Consider the following 18,304-nt stretch of genomic DNA (forward strand, 5'->3'; position numbering starts at 1 on the left):
AACTAATGGGTCAAGAATGTTTGTCTGTTCATCTATCTATCTATCTATGGACAAAATAACTCTCCAGAATTTTAACAGAAGGGGTTGAAAAATGGCATATGGGAGAAAATGCTAAAAAGACACATCAAATTAAAAAATGGGCCATATTAGACTGAATGTAAGTACAGTGAAACATAGCAGTTAGGAAATTGTTCCTTTCAGACTCTCTCCCTGTTCTATACGCTACCAACTGCCCTGCCACCCTGCAAACGTATCCCACTCTAAAACAAACAAAAAAAAAAAATAACCCCTAACCTACCTCATTAGAACTGTTTCACCACTACTCAAACTCCACCCTCAAAAATTACCCCTACTCCCAAAGTCTGCCCCTTCACAACTGACATTACCTTTTGTTTAAACTGCCCCACCCCCAAAAAACACTTCAACTACCCACTATCCCAGAAACTTTACCCATCTCCAAAAACTATTCCACCACCACCTTGCCACCCCACAACTTGTCCCCAACAATTCTACTGTCATACAAAGTGCCCCAACTCCCCCCAAACTGTTCCGCACTATCTTGCAAACTATCTTGCAGGGATGCAAAGTAGACTAAGAATATTAGTATGCCTTTGTATCGCTCAGTGGTGTGACCTCACCTTGAGTATTTCGATCAATTCTGATGGCTGTATCTCAAAAAAGGTATAGTGGGATTTGAAAAGGCTCAATGCAGAGCGACCGGAATGATAAATGGGATGTTACTCCTCCTGAATGAGGAAAGGCTAAAGAGGTTTGGGCTCTTGAGCTTGGAAAAGAAATGGCTGAGGGGGGGGGATAAGATTTGAGGTCTCTAAAATCCTGAGTGGTGTAGAATGGGTTTAAGTGAATAGATTTTTCACTCTTTCAAAAAGTACAAAGACCAGGGGAAACGATGAATTTACATGGAAATACTTTTAAAACAAATAGGAAATATGTTTTTCGTTCAAATAATAGTTAAGCTTTGGAACTCGCTGCCAGAGGATGTGGTAACAGCGGTTAGCATATCTGGGTTTAAAAAAAGTTTTGGACAAGTTCTTGGAGGAAAAGTCCATAGTCTGTTATTGAGATGCACCTGGGGGAAGCCACTGCTTGCCCCGGGATTGGTAGTATGGAGTGTTTTTACTAATTGGGTTTCTGCCGGGTACTTGTGACATGGATTTGGAAACAGGATACTGGGCTAGTTAGACCATATGATCTGTGTTTTTGCCTACCACTTGTTCCTCTCCTAATAATTTTTGAATCATTCACCCAGTTTATTGAGATTTCTGTTACAGATGGCAAAGCACCCAGTGACCCAATTACTCACAATTTTCAGATGCCCTTGATGCCCCAGACACGTAGAATAACTGTTTGCTTCTTTACACTTTGGTTCTACCACAGAAAATTGGATTATCAAATGCATGACCCATATCCATACCCAAGTTTCCTAAAAAGAAATAAACCAGTTTGGTTGACATTTTAAGAAGGTCAGAACACATTGTTGTGTCATCAGGCATTTTGAAATATGCCTTGTCATTAATAATTAGTCGTAACTATATTTATGTTTTTGTATTAAAGATGAGCATCTTTAATAAACTTTCCTTTTCCATTTTCTGAAAATATACTTTTGATAATCACTGTAAAAGTGTTTTCGGTTTAGTTCTTGTTGTGTACTGTCCCTTAGTTAAGTGAGAAGATAGTATTCAGATATTAGCAGGAAATAATGTTGATTTTCTGGGATTCAGTTTGCTAATTTTTTATATTGAATTTTCAGATGATGCAAAGCTAAAGGGACTTGCAGCGCCTAGCAATTTGTCTATGAATCAGACCCTCGAAGGACACAGTGGTAAGAGTCAAATGGTACCTTCTTTATTATTGTGATTTAGAATTAAAAATTTAAGTCTAATAAACGTGACCATCTCTGGAAATAAGTGATTAAAGTCACCAGAAACAAAAATGAGGTTTTAATAAATTCTGTTAGAGCAAACAATTTGTAATACAACTGTTCAAACCCCACTCTTTTATGTGAAAAAATAAAAAAGTTACAGAAGTTCAAACATATAACTTTTGCATATTTATGAACCCATGACGTGAAAAATTGGCCATTCTCAACATTCTGGATCTGAGACTTTAATCACGCTTTCCCAGAATCTCTCCCAAATGTTCATTAGGTAGACTTTATTTATTAGAAGTATAATGAACTGCCATGTATTGAATTCTACCTTGCAATTGCAGTAACAAAACAGCTTGTTCATATGTACTTCTGCATAATGTCAGTGTTGGGGCAGTATATGAAAGAATTTGAATATGTTTTGGGAACATTGTTGGCCAAGAATGTTTGGGATGCTGATGGACTACAAATCTTGTTTATGGGCCAGGCCATTGGCTCACCTGGGAATCAATGTTCCATTTTAATTGTTTTTAGACTGTATGCAGGTGCACATTGTTGGGGACAGTTTTTGCAAGTGTGTGGTGAGGATGTGTGGAGGGGGGTTTCACTTCTTCCCGTTCTCTGCAGTAGGTATATTAATGTCATGGAAAATATATATAAAGACATTTATAAACTATCATATTTAATAAAGCAACAGAACATTTTATTGGAACAAAGTACACCTGATTAAGTAACCACAAACAATACATAGAATAATGCAGATGCAAACTAAACTGGGAATGGAGTATAGAACCAGGAAAATAGAAAAAGAAATGCATTTCCTCCTGATTATACAAAATACTAATATATTAAAGATTTACAATTCTCAAAGTTGATAGAGAAAAACTCAGATTTCCCACTACCTGGGAATTGTCCTGGTCCTTTCTATACCCTTTATTGGGAAAAATGACAAAAAGACAACTGATAAACTAGCTGCCTGAATATTGCCTATCCTGTGTATGTATTGTGCACACACTCACTCTTTCAGACACATTTCTTTCTATCTCAAACAGACATGCAGACTCATTCTCTCTCAACATGCACACATTCTCTCTGAAACACAATCACACAGAAAGGGGTAAATTCTATAAAGCTTACCTAAAGTTAGGTGCTGGGATGCTGCACTCTCTGTGCAAGTTCTATATTGACAATTTTTTTTGGCAGTTGCTCTTATAGAATACTAGTGTAAGTCCACAGTTATGTGCCCAACTTTACGCACAAGCACTTAGCTAGCCAAGTGACTGGTGTAAATACTTGCGCCTAACTGTAGGCAGTTTGGTGTGTAACTGCATATACTCTATAACTTGTGCATGCAAGTGCTGGGCATGCCCTCCTGGGTCCACAAATCCCCTTGCAATTGTGCAATTGAGAACTTGAGTTCCCAATTTATAGAATCCTGACTAAGGGGAGTGATGTGCGTAACTGCCAATTATTGCAAATTAGCGTCAATTATAGCCAATAATTGGTTAAGGCTAGTTAGCATCTAAGTATTCCATTAAATTACATGAGCGGAGGACTTCCGGTTGGGGAATGGAGTAGAGAGGCGGAAGGTGAAGCTACTCCGGGACACGAAGTGATCCGCACTCGTAAACAGCGTCCTAAACGAGAATAAAACGCTTATTTGGAAGCGGGAAAGAACCCTGCACGGGCGAGAGCCAAAAGTTGGAAATCGCGAGCCATGGCGGCGAAATTAGGGCGGAAAGAGCCCAAAGATCGAGCGCGCCCCGGCGAAAATAAAATGGCGGACAAAGGAGCGCCTGATTCGCCCTCGCCTAGTTCGCTATGGGCCGCGGAGATCACTGAGGAAGTGAAGGCGGCAGTGGAGCAGACGATCGATCAAAAGCTGCAACTGATCTTAGATAAGCTGGACGGCATGGAGGAGAGGCAAACCACACTGATGACTGAGCTGCACGAGGTACAACAGCGAGTGGGGCAGGCAGAGGAGGAGATCCGGAAAGTTGCAGAAGAGCACCCGAAAATGACCCGTAGGTTGGGAGAGCTAGAAGCGAAACTGGAGGATCTTGAGAATCGCTCCAGGAGGAACAACCTGAGACTAGTGGGTCTACCAGAGAGCTTGGGGGACAAAAATCTGAGTGCTTTCCTTGAAAAATGGTTGCCGGGAGCGTTGGAACAGCCAGATCTTGAAGGCAAGCTGAGAATAGAACGGGCACACCGGCTGGGACCCAGACGTGACAACGCAGAGAGACCACGGGTGACCATATTAAAGATCCTGAACTATGCTCACAAAATGGAGATTCTGCAGAGCCTGAGAGCAGGGAAGAAACTGGAATACCAGGGGAAAAAAATTTTATGTTTCCAAGACTATTCACAGAAAGTATCAACAGCCAGAAGGGACTTTGCCCCCATCTGCTCAGCTTTGTTTGATCTCAAATATAAGTTTAGTCTCCTATATCCAGCAAGACTGAAGGTGATTCACAATGGCCAAGCAGTCTTTTTTGAAACAGTGAGGGAGGCTAAAGATTTTGTGAATAAACTGACAGGAGCAAGCGGAGGAACACCTGGAGAGAACAATGGTTGAAGTGAACGCCAAATAGTGGATCGTGATGAAAAGCTGACAGAAAGATGGGGGTTAAAGACAGCAGAAACATGGAGGAGACTTTGCTTTGATTAATACACATGTTGATGGTGACTCGCCGTTGCGAGTCAAAAGGACTTCTGGTTGTGGTTATGAGTAGACTGCTTACTGGTCAAGGACACCAGAGGGCGGCAGCCCTCAGAACAATAAGAGTGTGTCCTAATCCTGGGGACACGGAAGCTCACGTGCCATTGGGCATGATGGGGGTAAAGTATTCTAGGGGGGGAGAGGGGGGGGAAGGGCTCAAGGGACAGAGGGGAGGGAGGATTAGGAAGCGAGGGGCAGGTCAAAGGAAGGCTAAGAAGAATGAGCGAATGTGGGCGAGTGAGATGTATGTAAGGAAGATGTGGCTGTTTGATAATAAGGGTGGGCGAAATGTAGACAAAGAACTGAACCCGGGAGGTGGAGGCTGGGACACCTCCGGGGTGTATAAAAAATGGAAAGCAGAATTGGAGTCACACACTAATATACAGGGATGACAACTTTAAAGATTGTGACTTGGAATGTGGGGGGCATTCACTCACCAATAAAGAGACAAAAAATATTGAAGGTCCTTAATGACCAGAAAGCGACAATAGCCCTCCTACAAGAAACGCATCTGACACACATAGAACATGAGAAACTAAAGAGATGGTGGGTGGGAGAGATCATAGATTCCCCGGCAGTAGGAGGGAAAGGAGGAGTGATAATTTTGATTCGTAAGGGACTGCATGTAAAAATACGGAAAACGGTAAAGGACACCAGAGGGCGGTATGTTCTGGTGGCCTTGGAAATAGAGAGGCAACCAATGTTGATATGCAACATATATGCACCTAATACCTTTGAGAAGGTGTTTTATAAGACGCTCTTGAGCAGAATGCAGGATATGGGAGAAAACCTCATAGTGATGGCTGGCGACTTCAACGAAGTCAGAGACCCGCTACTAGACAGATCAAGGCCGACGGGGAGGGAGCTGTCCAGGGGCCAGAGGGGATTGGGGGTACTAGAGGAGGCGCTGGATGTGATAGATGTCTGGAGAACCTTGCATCCATTGGAAAAAGATTACACGCATCTGTCTAGGGCCCACTCCACACTGTCCCGCATTGATTACATATTGATTGCAAGGGAATTGCTAACACAAGTGCACAGAGCTGAGATAGGACCAATAGCTGTCTCTGACCATGCCTGGGTGTCGATGGAGATGAGACTGGATAATAGCGCGCAGAGGACTTTCTCTTGGCGCTTCCCGACATATCTTTATCGAGATAGACAGTTTCAGCTGCAATTAAAGGCGAGATGGGAACAGTATCAAGGGGAAAATGAGGCCCATAGGAGTGATCCGGTCCTTTTTTGGGAAACCGCAAAAGCGGTTCTCCGAGGTGAGACAATAGCCTATAATAGTTTTCAAAAGAAAGTACGGAAACGAGAAGTACTGAGATGGGAGAAGAGGGTAACAACCTTAAGGAGAGAATATGGCCACACTCAGACACCAGAAGCGCGGGCCCGGTTGTTAGAGGCGCAGCAAGCCTTAAATGAACTGCTGCAGCAGACAGCGCAAAAATCCGCAATGTACTACAAATATCAATTATATAAATTTGCTAACAAAGGTGGGAGATTCTTGGCTAGGCTACTGAAAAGACAGGCGGGGTCTAGAAAAGTGTTATCCCTAGCTAATAGCCAAAAAGAGTTGAAACACACGGATAGTGCGATAGCGGAGATCTTTAGGCATTTTTATGAACAGCTGTATAAGCGGCAAGCAGAGGTGGTGACCCCGAGTACAACATATCTGGATAGTGTGGAGATACCAAAGTTGGAAAATGCAGACCTAGAGATTTTAAATGCAGAAATATTAGAAGACGAAGTAGATTGGGTAGTGCAGCAGAGTTCCCTGGGGAAGACACCTGGGCCGGATGGCCTCAGTAATGAATTCTATAAATTACTTAGACCAGGAATTGGACGACAGCTAACAGAAGTATTCAATGAAGTGGTTAGAAGGGGGCAGATGCCTGAACATATGAATAAGGCTAATATTACGGTAATACTGAAGCCACATAAGCAGGCACACTTACCGGAATCTTACCGGCCTATCTCTTTGTTGAATTCGGAGACGAAATTTTTAGCTAAGATTCTGGCGAATAGACTGGCCCGGTTTCTGCCGACAATGCTGGAAGAATCGCAGGTGGGATTCGTGAAAGGTCGAAAAGTGGTTAGGAATCTGAGACGAATACTTGGGGCACTGGAAAGAGTAAGAGACGAAGGTTTGCCAGCCATGTTAATAAGCTTTGATGCCGAGAAGGCCTTTGACAGAGTGGACTGGGGCTTTTTGTTTGAGACCTTATCGGCCTATGGCATAAACGGATTTTTCGAAAAAGCGGTAAAAACGTTATACACGGAACCTAAGGCGAGAATTAGTGTCAATGGGCTATTCTCCGACTGGTTTGATATAAAGCGGGGCACTAGGCAGGGATGTCCGCTTTCGCCGCTGCTGTTTGTATTGACCCTGGACCCGTTACTGAGGGAAATTAACAACAATGTAGAGATCAAAGGAGTTCGGATCCTGGGTCAGGAATTTAAAACTGCAGCATTTGCAGATGATTTGCTGGCGCTGATAACCGAGCCGAAGAACTCATTGACCCGGTTGTTGGAAAGCATGGAGGAATACGGGGATTTTGCGGGTTTTAAATTGAACCTAGAGAAATCAGAAGCCCTAATAAGTGCTGGGGTAGATCTAGAGATTTGGACTAGGACAAAGATTCGACAGGCGCACATGGAATTTAAGTATTTGGGAGTGCAACTGTCGATGGATCCGGCAAATTTATATAAAAGTAATGTCCCTCGATTAATTGGGGAAACTAAAACACAACTAACAACCTGGGTTTCATTACCGCTATCTTTTCTTGGTAGGATTCATCTATATCGTATGGTCATATTCCCGAAATGGCTGTACATGTTGCAGATTTTACCTCTTAAACTGCTGGCTAGAGATCTGAAAATTCTGCAGAGACACATAGCATGGTTTTGCTGGGCGGGGAAAAAATCGAAAATGAAATGGAAATATGTGTATGGGACTCAACGTGAAGGTGGATTAGGCATGCCTGATTTAAAAGATTATAACTGGGCATGCATGGCTAGACATTTAAGAGATTGGGTTTTGCACTCGACAACATACACTGACATAGGTTGGGAACAAGCTTTGTTTAGACCATGGTCTTTAAATTGCTTATTACACACTAGAAGAGTGAAGATACCAGCTCCTTTCCAAAATAGTGTGCTTTTACAACCTCTGCGATACGCCTGGAGGATGCTGTTGGGTCTCTGGGGGCAGGACCCAGAGGCCAGTGTGCTGTTACCGATAGTGGGGAATGTAGATTTCCCGGCGGGCAGGGAAAAACCGAATCTTTAAGGACATGGAGAGACAGGGAGTGATGTTACTGGAGAGTTTTCTTCAAGTAGATGGGTCGCTGCTGACCTATGGGGAGTTTGAAAGGAGGTGCGCAGGCGGCTCACTGGCGAGATTGGCCTATTTACAACTGGAACACTACTTTAGAAGCTTGCCTAGATCTGCGATCACATTGGAGTTTGGGAAGAAGATTAGGGATTTTCTGCAAGGGGATGCATTAGGGCAAACATCAATCTCCTGGTTTCACAAGGCGCTGAAGGATCTAAAACCCCCCAAAGATGTCAAGGAGGTAGTGGGGAGATGGGAACAGGAGCTGGGAAGTTCATTTGCTATAGAGAAAGTAATCATAGCACTAAAAGGGATGACAGGAGTAGTGCATAGTGCTGAACTGCAAGAATGTCATTTTAGAACAATACATAGAGCATACTTCTCTGGCAAGCAAGCATGGCATGCAGGGATAGTGGAGGCCGATAGATGCCGGAAGTGTGGAGCGGCAATGCCTTCTTTGGCACATGGGTTATGGCAGTGTCAGCGAATTCGGGGTTTCTGGACAGCTCTTGCCCGGTTTGTGTCGAGGGTTCTGAAGTGTAGAATACAGTTCACTTTTGAACGAATCATGTTTAGCTCGCCAAGAGTATGGGCACGGGGTACAAAAGAAGAGAAGCTATTTCTGAGTAAGTCTTGCATTCTGGGGAAGAAATGCATATTGAATCATTGGATAAAGGACATACCGCCCTCCTATTGGTATTGGAGGAATAAATTGCACGAGCTTATGCTGTGGGAAGCCAGAGGTGCGCGATTTACCCCCAAAAGAAGGAAGCATTTCATAAACATTTGGACTGCATACCTGAATGTTGTAGCGCCCAGAGTTAGAAGTCAGGTATTGAATGAGTTGGAATGAATGGGAATGAATGTGGAGCAAGAGAGAATGATGAGTAGGGAGAAGTACTGGGGGGGGGGGGGGGGGAGAGGGAGGGGGGGGGAGGGAAGAGGAGGGGGGACGATGCTGAGACATGCACCGCCGACATTTGACCATATGGGAATGGCTTTAGTCTGCTAAGGATAGTGATATGAACAATAAAGCTGTATGATTCGTGGTAAAGATGGAGATGGTAGATGAAGGGCTATGAGAAACAAAGCCCTGGGCAGTAGGTCGTGCATATAAGCTACTGCCTCAGGAGGAAGAATGTTCTTAATCCCAATGTCTTGAACGAATGCCCTATGGATGGTAGCACTGTTTGAAACTGGCTTGAACATAGCGGGAAGGGAAGGGGGGGAAGGGGGGGGGACGAGTGGATGGGAGGGGGACGGGGGGAGGGAGGGGGGGGGGAAAATAAAGAAAATGTTCACAAGCTGATTTGAACTAGCATATTGTTACTTGGTTGAATATCTCTCAGTGTATAACATGTTTAACTGTTGTTGCTCTTAATAAAAAAGATTTAAATATGAAAAAAAAAAAAAAAAAAAATTACATGAGCAACTAACCTTATTCTAGAACCTGGGTGTGCAACTTTGCATGCCCAGCATAAGGTTGGATGCGCAAGTTTCTAGAATTATGGAGGAGAGTGTCTTGGGGATAGAGAGTAGGCGTTCCTGTGCTAATCAGTTAGCTCGGCTACATTACTGCAGACTAACTGGTTAGTGCAGGATTACCATATGAGACCTTACCAACTACAAAATAGATGTTGGTAAGGGCTCACATGGTAATTTTTTGTAATGGCCGTATTATAAATGCTCTGCAACACTAAGAACAACATTTTAGATGGGACGCACAAGACTGGGATGTCTACATTTAGGCAAGTATATTAGAAAAGGATATGCTGTCATAGATCTTCTTCTGAAATACATGCCTGCATAGATGTCCGAATGAGAAGTTCAGTGGGAGCATCCATTTTGTAAAAGAAGACATTGATAATGACAATGCTGATCCCCCGCCCACCAGATAGAAGTGTCAGATTTGGCACTGCCACATCCATGTGATGATTTTACACTACAGACATGACCGTGCTGAACACCAGTGACAGCACCCAACCACCCATAGGCACCAAGGGCCCCCTGGCAGTACTAAGACCCCCATCTGCCAGTAATACAACCTCCGTCTACCAGAAACAAGGCCTCTCTCTGCCAGTGTCAAGAAACACCTCCTCTCCAGCAGTGAAGTCCCCCTTGGGTGGGCGTGAGCCCCACATGTGGTAGTCTTTCCCTGGGCAAAAGTGGCACAAATTTGGCCCTCCGGGCAACAAACTCCAAACATACCAGGGGTCTCTGGTATCAAATGGCGATGCCCACTTGCCTCTGCTTCATGCCGTCCTTCGAATCAAAATGGTTGCCAAGACCTCTATTGGTAATATTGCAGTATTAATACTGGGGGCTAGGCTTCCATATATGGGAAAAGTGCAACATGCTGTAAATATGTTGATTACTTTTTAGGGCTGTACAGAAGCTCATTTCTGGTCCTGTCAGGATGCTGAAGTTTGCGTTCAGTCACAGACATGGTGTGCTGGTGTATTGCATTGTTCCTGTGGTTATCATTGGTTCATTCACATAACACTTTGTTTTTATAGTCCACAATACCTCTCATTTCTGTGTGGGTTACATATAAAGAAGTTGGACAAACCAGAAAATACAGTACAATATAACCATCGTTCAATTAAAAACTAATACAGTCATTTCCTTCTGTAATTCTGAAACAAATATGTCTTAAGCAAACATCTAAAATGTATGTAACTTAGTTATTTATTTATTAGTTACATTTATATCTCACATTTTCCCACCTATTTGCAGGCTCAATGTGGCTTACAAAGTATCGTAGTGGCGATTGCCATTACGGTTGATAACAAATACAAGGTTGTGTTATGGATGCTTGAGCTATCAAAGAGGAGACTCCTTTATCTAATTAGGCAACCTGATAAGAAAACAGAGAATCTATACATTTCTTTCTTACTTTGCCCTTCAGTGATGGAAAAGAACATAGGTTAAATAGCGTTGAAACTCACACTGTTTTAGATAAGGCAAAGTATCTTAACAAATAGGAATTAAACCATTACAAACTTTATACATTAAACATGAAAGTTTAAATAGAACCCTTGTAGTCACTGGCAGACAGTGAACTTGAGAATAATAGTCTGATCAAATGATCAGATCATTTTAAGGAAATACTAAGTCTCAAGGCAGTGTTCTGAATTATTTGTAACTTTCGCAACAATACTTGAGGACAACCTAAATATATTATATTACAGTTATCTAAAGAGCTCAGCAAATAGCGCCTGAACCAACAACTGAAATTGATGTTCCTGAAAATATTTACAAATACAATGCAATTTACATATAAGTACAAAATTTTTTTTTAATCTCCTTACTCTGTAGATCAAGGGAACTCATAGAATCCAAATATACCCCTAAAACTCTCACAAAGGAGGCAAAAGAATAAATGTGATGATTAATAATTATATTGGGTTCAATTTCTCCCCTGAAGCCTGTAATCAGTAATAACTTTATTTTTTTTTTCAGTATTTCATTTTAATCTATGTGCTGCCATCCAATTTTCTACAGTATGAAATACCAATTGCAAAGTAGTCAGCTCTGTAGAAACATCTCCTTGAACTGGAAGAAGAAAGAGATGTCATCTGCATAACTAAAAAAACGTAAACCCTAACTTTACTGTTAAAGGAAACCTCAACTGCCTGGGGAGAATCTTAGACTTTTCACAAAATTCCTTAATGGGTTCTTATCATAGGCCTCGGTAGGAGCTGGAAAAACAGTAGTAGAAAAAAAAACCCAAAGGGAGGAAAAACCACTAGAGTCTGTGCTACATTCCTCCTCCTCCTCCTGACGCAGTTATTTTGAAACAAGGGGGTCCATAGCCCTTGTCGGGGCTTGGCAAGTGCAGTTGGAAATACTAAGGATTGCTGTTGGAGCTGCAGTTACAGAGGATCGTCCTTTAGTTGGATTATTGAAGATAAAGTTTTTTGGACACTTTTTAGTGCACGGTTTTTTGGAATGTTAGTTTTCCTTTTTTCTTTTTTTTTTTTTTTTTTTGTATCAGTTTGGAAACTACATGGAAAGTGAAGTGTGTTTATGAAATTATTTGGAGTGTAACCGGTTTTTGAAGTAGTGTTTTTTCCTCCCAGGGGAGGGGGGTGGGGGAGGTTTCTACTTCTATTTTACCAGTTCCTACCGAGCCCTATGATAAGTTGGTTTAGTAACCTCTTGGCGTTATTATCTGACATCTTAAAAGCAGAAAATCATCATGGGAAATTGGAATAATTTTAGATTCAATTTTATCGCTTGAATTTCAAATTAATAATCTTAAAAAAAAATGTCCGCTTTAAATTGAACAAACAGCACAAAGGACTCTCAAGAGTTGTATTTTGGAGTTTTACATTACTGAGAGATTTAGTATTGTATACACCATGGAATGTTATTGTAGAAGGTAGGGCTGCATTCCGATTACACATTTTTTAATTGCGATTTAATCATGCAATTAAAAAATTTTAAATCTCAATTAATTGCACAGTTAAAGCTATTTATTTATTTCCTACTGTAGCTCCTCGTGACTTTGGTCAAGTCACAAACCTCCATTACCCCAGGCACAAAAGAAAGTCCTGTATATAATATGTTAACCACTTTGATTGTAACTACAGAAAGGCGGTATATGAAATCCCACCCCCCTCATGCCAGTCTACCTTAAATCTTTTGTTGGTCCCTGGCAGCAGCAGTGTTGCACAAACACTGCCTGCAGCCTGCTCCAAAATTTTCCATCTGGCCCTTCCTACCTCCTCTGACATCACTTTCTGTTTATGCTTGGACAGGTCAGAAGGAAAGCTACGGACCAGTCTGTAGGCAGCGTATGTGCAATGCTGCTCCTGCCAGAGACCAATCGAAGATCACTTTTAAGATAGACCGGTGGGGGGGAAGATGCTGCATCATGCTGAGGATGGGGGTTGGGAGTGGAGTAGAGCAGAAGTGATATTTGGAAGAGACAGGAGATGCCGCAACGCGATTAATTGTGATTAATAATTAATGCACTAAACACAGAGTTAGTTAACTGCAGTTAACTTGCAGCCCTAGTAGAAAGTATTTGCTTGCATGTCTGTAAAGTTTATGGAGTCTTAAGCAGCAGAATGAGGTGGGCCACTGGGCTAGGACCTGACTAATATTCTGCCCAACACAGCATCAACAAATAGAAAGCTTGAGGGTGGGTTCAAAGATTGGTTTGTTTGACCCCTCCATCCAGAAAGGTGTTCTACTTTTCCCATATGGAGTAACAATGTTATATTTTTCAGGTTCTGTGCAAGTGGTGACATGGAATGAACATTTTCAGAAGCTAACTACAAGTGATCAGAATGGGCTCATCATTGTGTGGATGGTGTACAAAGGTAGTTATAGATGATGAAAATATGACATGGTTCTTTACTACAAATAACAACCAGCCACTCCACTGAAGTAAAAGCGGTTTTACTTGGATTGTAATGGCGTGCTTGGCTGTTTTTGAATATTGGTTACTAAAATAATGATACATTGGTGTAGGGTTGGACTTCTTATTTTGACACAAGTATGAATTTGTTCAGGGTCTAGGTTCCAACTCCACTTCCTAGCCCATTTTTCTGTTCTGTCCCAGGCTGAACACTCACAAAAATGTATATAGTTGCAATAACTTGTGTTGTCCCTCACTGTTGCGCTGGTCAGTTATTTGTTTTTTTTCAGTGAATCAGTTGCTAGGGATTCCCATATGTGAGAATATAGCCTGCTTGTCCTCAGAGAAAGTGAAGATACTCTCCTGAAGCAGGTGTTCTCCAAGGACAGCAGGTCATTCGTTCTCACATCCCTCCCGCCTCCCCTTGGAGTTATCTTCTCTTTTTCAAGCTAGACTATTGAACTGATGATCCTGTGTTTTAGTGGCGAGTGGGAAGGCACTTGCACATGCGTGGTGGGGACACGTGTGCTCTTAAAGACATTTAGAGTTTGTTAATGCTGTGCACCAGGCAACGTGGGTGACGTCACCCATATGTGAGAATGAATGGCCTGCTGTCCTCGGAGAATACCTGCTACAGGAGAGTATCTTGCTACCTTATGGACACTGGCATTCCAGTTAATTGTGAAATTCTGGGGCTGTCCAACCTTTGACTTAATGCTGACTTGTTGGAATACCAAAGTGGCCCAGTTCTTCAGTTGTAGAAAAAATCCTGCTCTGGTGAGAATCAGTGTGCTGATTTAGCTGTGGCCCTGAGAGGACCTTTGTACATGTTTCCTCCTTGGCTGCTCATAGGCTAGATCCTGTACAGAATATCGGACCACTCAGTCTAGTCCTTCTGATAACTCCAGAGAGGTCTTGCTGATCTGTTCAGGATGTTGGCAGGGCTGCCTCTTCAGCTGCCTCACAGTCCTAGTCTGCTCTGTCAGGGGCTTCTCAATCTTGGAGGAGCTGGAATGCTTTTGGCTGATAGCTTGGCCCTTGAAAGGAGTAGGTTGAGGCAGAAGGGTTTTGGAGGTGGTGATTGCCAGTCTTCTGAAGACCCACATGTGTCCACTTTGCTTATCTATATGTGGTTCTGATGCGTGATTGAGGCTTTATGTGGATCCCAAACACTGTTGGCACAGAAGGTTGATATTCATTTTATTTTGGCTTTTTTTTGCAGAATGGTCTAGACAGTGGTCTGGCGCTCAGTATGAGATTTTTTGAAAAGGGTCAAGCTAATTTGATCTCCCTTGTGTTAACCTTGAAAAGTATGATCCTACAAATATTCATTTTGGTGGCTATTTGGCCAGGCACATTTTGGAATTGAGTCCGTCATATAGAGATCTTTCTTTAGCCAGTGGTTCTGTCCTTTTTAGCACAAGCCTTCTTTCTGTTCCGCATGAATCGGTTAATTTTCCTGCCAGAGGAGTTCCAAATCCCTTGTGTGTTGAATGTCCGTAGATCTTGCTTTGATAGCTGAAGATGACAAACCCCATTTGGAGATCAGATCTCTTTGTTCTTTTTAGTGGAACACATCAGGAGGAGTTGGCATCTTAAGTTCTCTGTCTTCCATTGGAGTAAGGAGGCATATTTGTAAAAGGAATTTCTCCTGGGCCTTAGGACTCACTCTACACGAGTGCAAACATTGTTCTGAATGAAATTAAGGGTAGTTGCACCAAAGGATATCTGCAAGGCAGCAACTTAGTTATTGCTGCATTCTTTTGTGAAGTAATACAGATTGAATGTCTAGTCTGAAGAAGCCTTTTCTCTTCCTCATGTAGGGCCCTCATGCTTTGGTACCTCCCACACATATGGGCTGGTCTAGCAGAATGATAAGGTAAAATTTGTTCTTGGCTGCTAATTTCCATTTCTTGATTTCTGCTAGACAGTCCAGGACCTGCCCTGGAAGACAAAAACATTGAGTTATCCTTCTCAGATATCTCAGATTCTTGCTATTTGGATCAAGAATGATCCTTGCAGAATTTTCTTTAGATTTTTTAGAGTGAGTTGTGTGCTTTGGTTGGGTGTGTTAACCTCAGCTTCAATAACAGCATTACTGGCACCCAGTAAGCCTGTCTCTATAAGTACTCAGTATCGTCATTCAATTAATTTTTCTAAATTGGGTGAAATCTGGGTTTTATGTAGGATGGAACAGAATCTTCGTATTGTGTTTTGAGCTATTGGATCATTCTGCATTAAAGCACTCATGTAGTCTCCAGTCTAGATCTCTTCAACCAATCGATTCTAATGATTTACAATGGCTGCTAGGATAAGTACAGGCTTTAAAGTTTGTATTTATCCTAGTTGCCGTTTTGGCCTCATGCAGAGCGTTCCAGTAGCTCTAAACATGATTGTGTTAACGTAGTAGTTCTGTGAGAAGTCAGTGGCGTCTCTGCAAGTTGATATAGAAGATGCCTCTTATGAATGGTCACTCTATACATCTACTTAAGATATTTGTTTCGACATTATTTTTAATATAAGGTGGGCATTAGTGCAGATAGGATTTGATTGAATGAAAATATTCTTGAATTTATTTTGAATGCTTTTTCACTTAACCTTTTAAGGACTAATAATTATATCTTGAAATTCCTTCAAAAATAATAATGAAGGATTTCTAATATGATGGTCCAAACATTTTCTTATAAAGGTATAGCAGTTGAAATTCAGGTGGCTTTTGTTTTCTGATATTTTTTTTTTTTTTAACTTTTCTGTTTTATCTTTCTTATTACTGCATATGACATGAATTCTATTTCTTTCTCTTTGAAAAGGTTCTTGGTATGAGGAGATGATCAATAACAGGAACAAATCTGTGGTTCGAAGTATGAGTTGGAATGCTGATGGACAGAAGATCTGTATCGTTTATGAAGATGGGGCTGTTATTGTCGGTTCCGTAGATGGTAATGTATCATCCATATAACAAAGCTCGTCTTTCAAAACAATTTTTAAAGCAGCCTATCAATTGTTTTGCATTTATAGTATTTCTGTTTACAGTTCAAACAAGCAAAATCATAGAACCCCCTTCCTTTTTATTTTATAAGGAGAAAGTACTATGTAAAGTTTTGGATAGCTCCTTCTCCTTAGCAACTCCTATAATTTTTCCTTTTGGGAAATTTTGGCCTTGATAAACAGATGTGCTGTTTAAAAATTATGTAAAGAAGACCAAGGGTGGAAGAAAATCAAATCCAAATGATCATTCCAATCAAGGGAATAAGAGCTTCAGAATAAGTTTTATTTGGTCCTAACACAGTCCGTGTTTTGGCAACAAGCCGTCCTCAGAGGTCAAGTTGAATGAAACTTCAGCTTAACGCCAGAAACGTGGAGGTGCTAACAAAGCACGGGTGGTAGAGTACTGAGTGCAGTCTTAATGTAAGCAAACTGACTTGTTGGGAGTTGGTATACAGGTAAGAGGATGGCAAAATTATCTAAAGTATGTTAATTGTAGAAACAGGTCATCTGTAATATGGAGCAATTTTAGTATCAGTACAAGCAAAACAAATTTTGGTCTTTTTTTTTTCCCTTTTATTCAGATATTTTTATTAAACAGCCAAATATATTATGCTGCTATTCCTGTCTGAGTGCTGTTTAGCTTGGTCATTTTATATTTGTGTATACACCCTAATAGCACTCTAGAACTGAGAGTGATAAGGGTACAAACACTTTATCGAGCTCCTTATAATTTGGCAGATTAGATCTGCTTAGGTCCTGCAAGTTTTTACCTTTAGACAGAGCTGGAGAGAAGTCTTAGCAAACTGTGCCCTTGATAATGTAATTGTTAGGCTGCTTAAATAGTCCTGAGAGAAAGTTTTTGAGCCTAAGCTGTAATAATGAGAATTATAAGTTCTTACTATGATATCTTTTTTTAATTGAAACCATTCTTATGCAGTAAAATGGGTATAAATTAAATGATTCTTTGATTAAAGTAGGAATAATAAGACTAATTCAGAATCAGTATGTGAAATAGTACATCAGCTTTTAGTTTTGTAACAGAGGTAATGGGCTAATTAGAATCAGATACTTAAATAATTCATTACCCAGTAAACCACCTTGCAAAATTAATTTGCATGCCAGAGGGTCTTCAAAAAAAGTACCTGATTCTGATCTGTCTGGTAATGTTATAGAATCATTCCTAAACATGGGGATTTCTTTTGATCTACTGTCAAACAAGTAGTGTACAAATGGAAAAACTGGAAGAGTACATTGCCTCTACCCAGGAGTGTTTGTCCTGCCAAGATCACCCCAGAAACAAACTGAATAGTCATCTATGACGTCACAAAGAACTGCAGACTAATATCTAAAGTTCCTTAGCAGCAGCAGATGAATCCAGAGACTTTTGGGTAGTGACCATCTACCAGCAGGTAGAACTTTGTGTTATAGGATGGTATGCTCCTTGGTCAGTCAGTATGTCTCTATCTCCAGCAGGCGGTGGACGATCTGTCGCAAGAGTCTGGTTTCATCTGTGTTGTGGCTCCTGTTCTGGGTTTCCCAGTTCAGTTGAGCCTGGATGTACTTTAGGGTAAGTGGTGCTGGCTTCAGGGGGGTGCACCTGGTGATGCCAGGTACCTCCTTTCTCCCACCCCTCTCCAGCCATTTTCTCCTTCCTCCTTTCTCACAGAGTAAAAAAAAAAAAAAAAAAAGAGAGAGAGAAAAGGATTATAGCAGCTTTGCCTGCTTATGTGGCTACTTGGATGTTGGATGGGGGTAACTCTGCTGCTACCACTGTACCCTGGGCCAGATTGTAAAGTCAAAATTTTTTCCTGGAGATGATGAATGTTCCTTTACATTTTTCTCCCTCTTTGGGTTTACTCATGGTTTCACTTTTTTCTTATGATGGCTGCAGAGCCTGTCAGCACTGCTCTCTCTATGCAAAGCAGAGAGCAGCATCGGGAAAATGTTTGCGGTTTGTTCTGAGGGCTTTTTGGCGTCTTCCTTCTCTGTGTAATCTCT

General features: G+C 41.5%; 1 protein-coding gene across 1 annotated transcript in view; it reads left to right on the forward strand.

The window, feature by feature from the left end:
* WDR35 (WD repeat domain 35) overlaps positions 1-18,304 on the forward strand; it is a 228,007-nt gene that overhangs the window by 15,769 nt on the left and 193,934 nt on the right. Inside the window, 3 exon segments of the mRNA XM_030198830.1 lie at positions 1,772-1,843; positions 13,188-13,280; positions 16,129-16,257. Coding sequence (XP_030054690.1) covers positions 1,772-1,843; positions 13,188-13,280; positions 16,129-16,257 — 294 coding nt within the window.

The sequence above is a fragment of the Microcaecilia unicolor genome, chromosome 3, assembly GCF_901765095.1.
Source record: "Microcaecilia unicolor chromosome 3, aMicUni1.1, whole genome shotgun sequence".
In the NCBI taxonomy this organism is placed as follows: domain Eukaryota; kingdom Metazoa; phylum Chordata; class Amphibia; order Gymnophiona; family Siphonopidae; genus Microcaecilia; species Microcaecilia unicolor.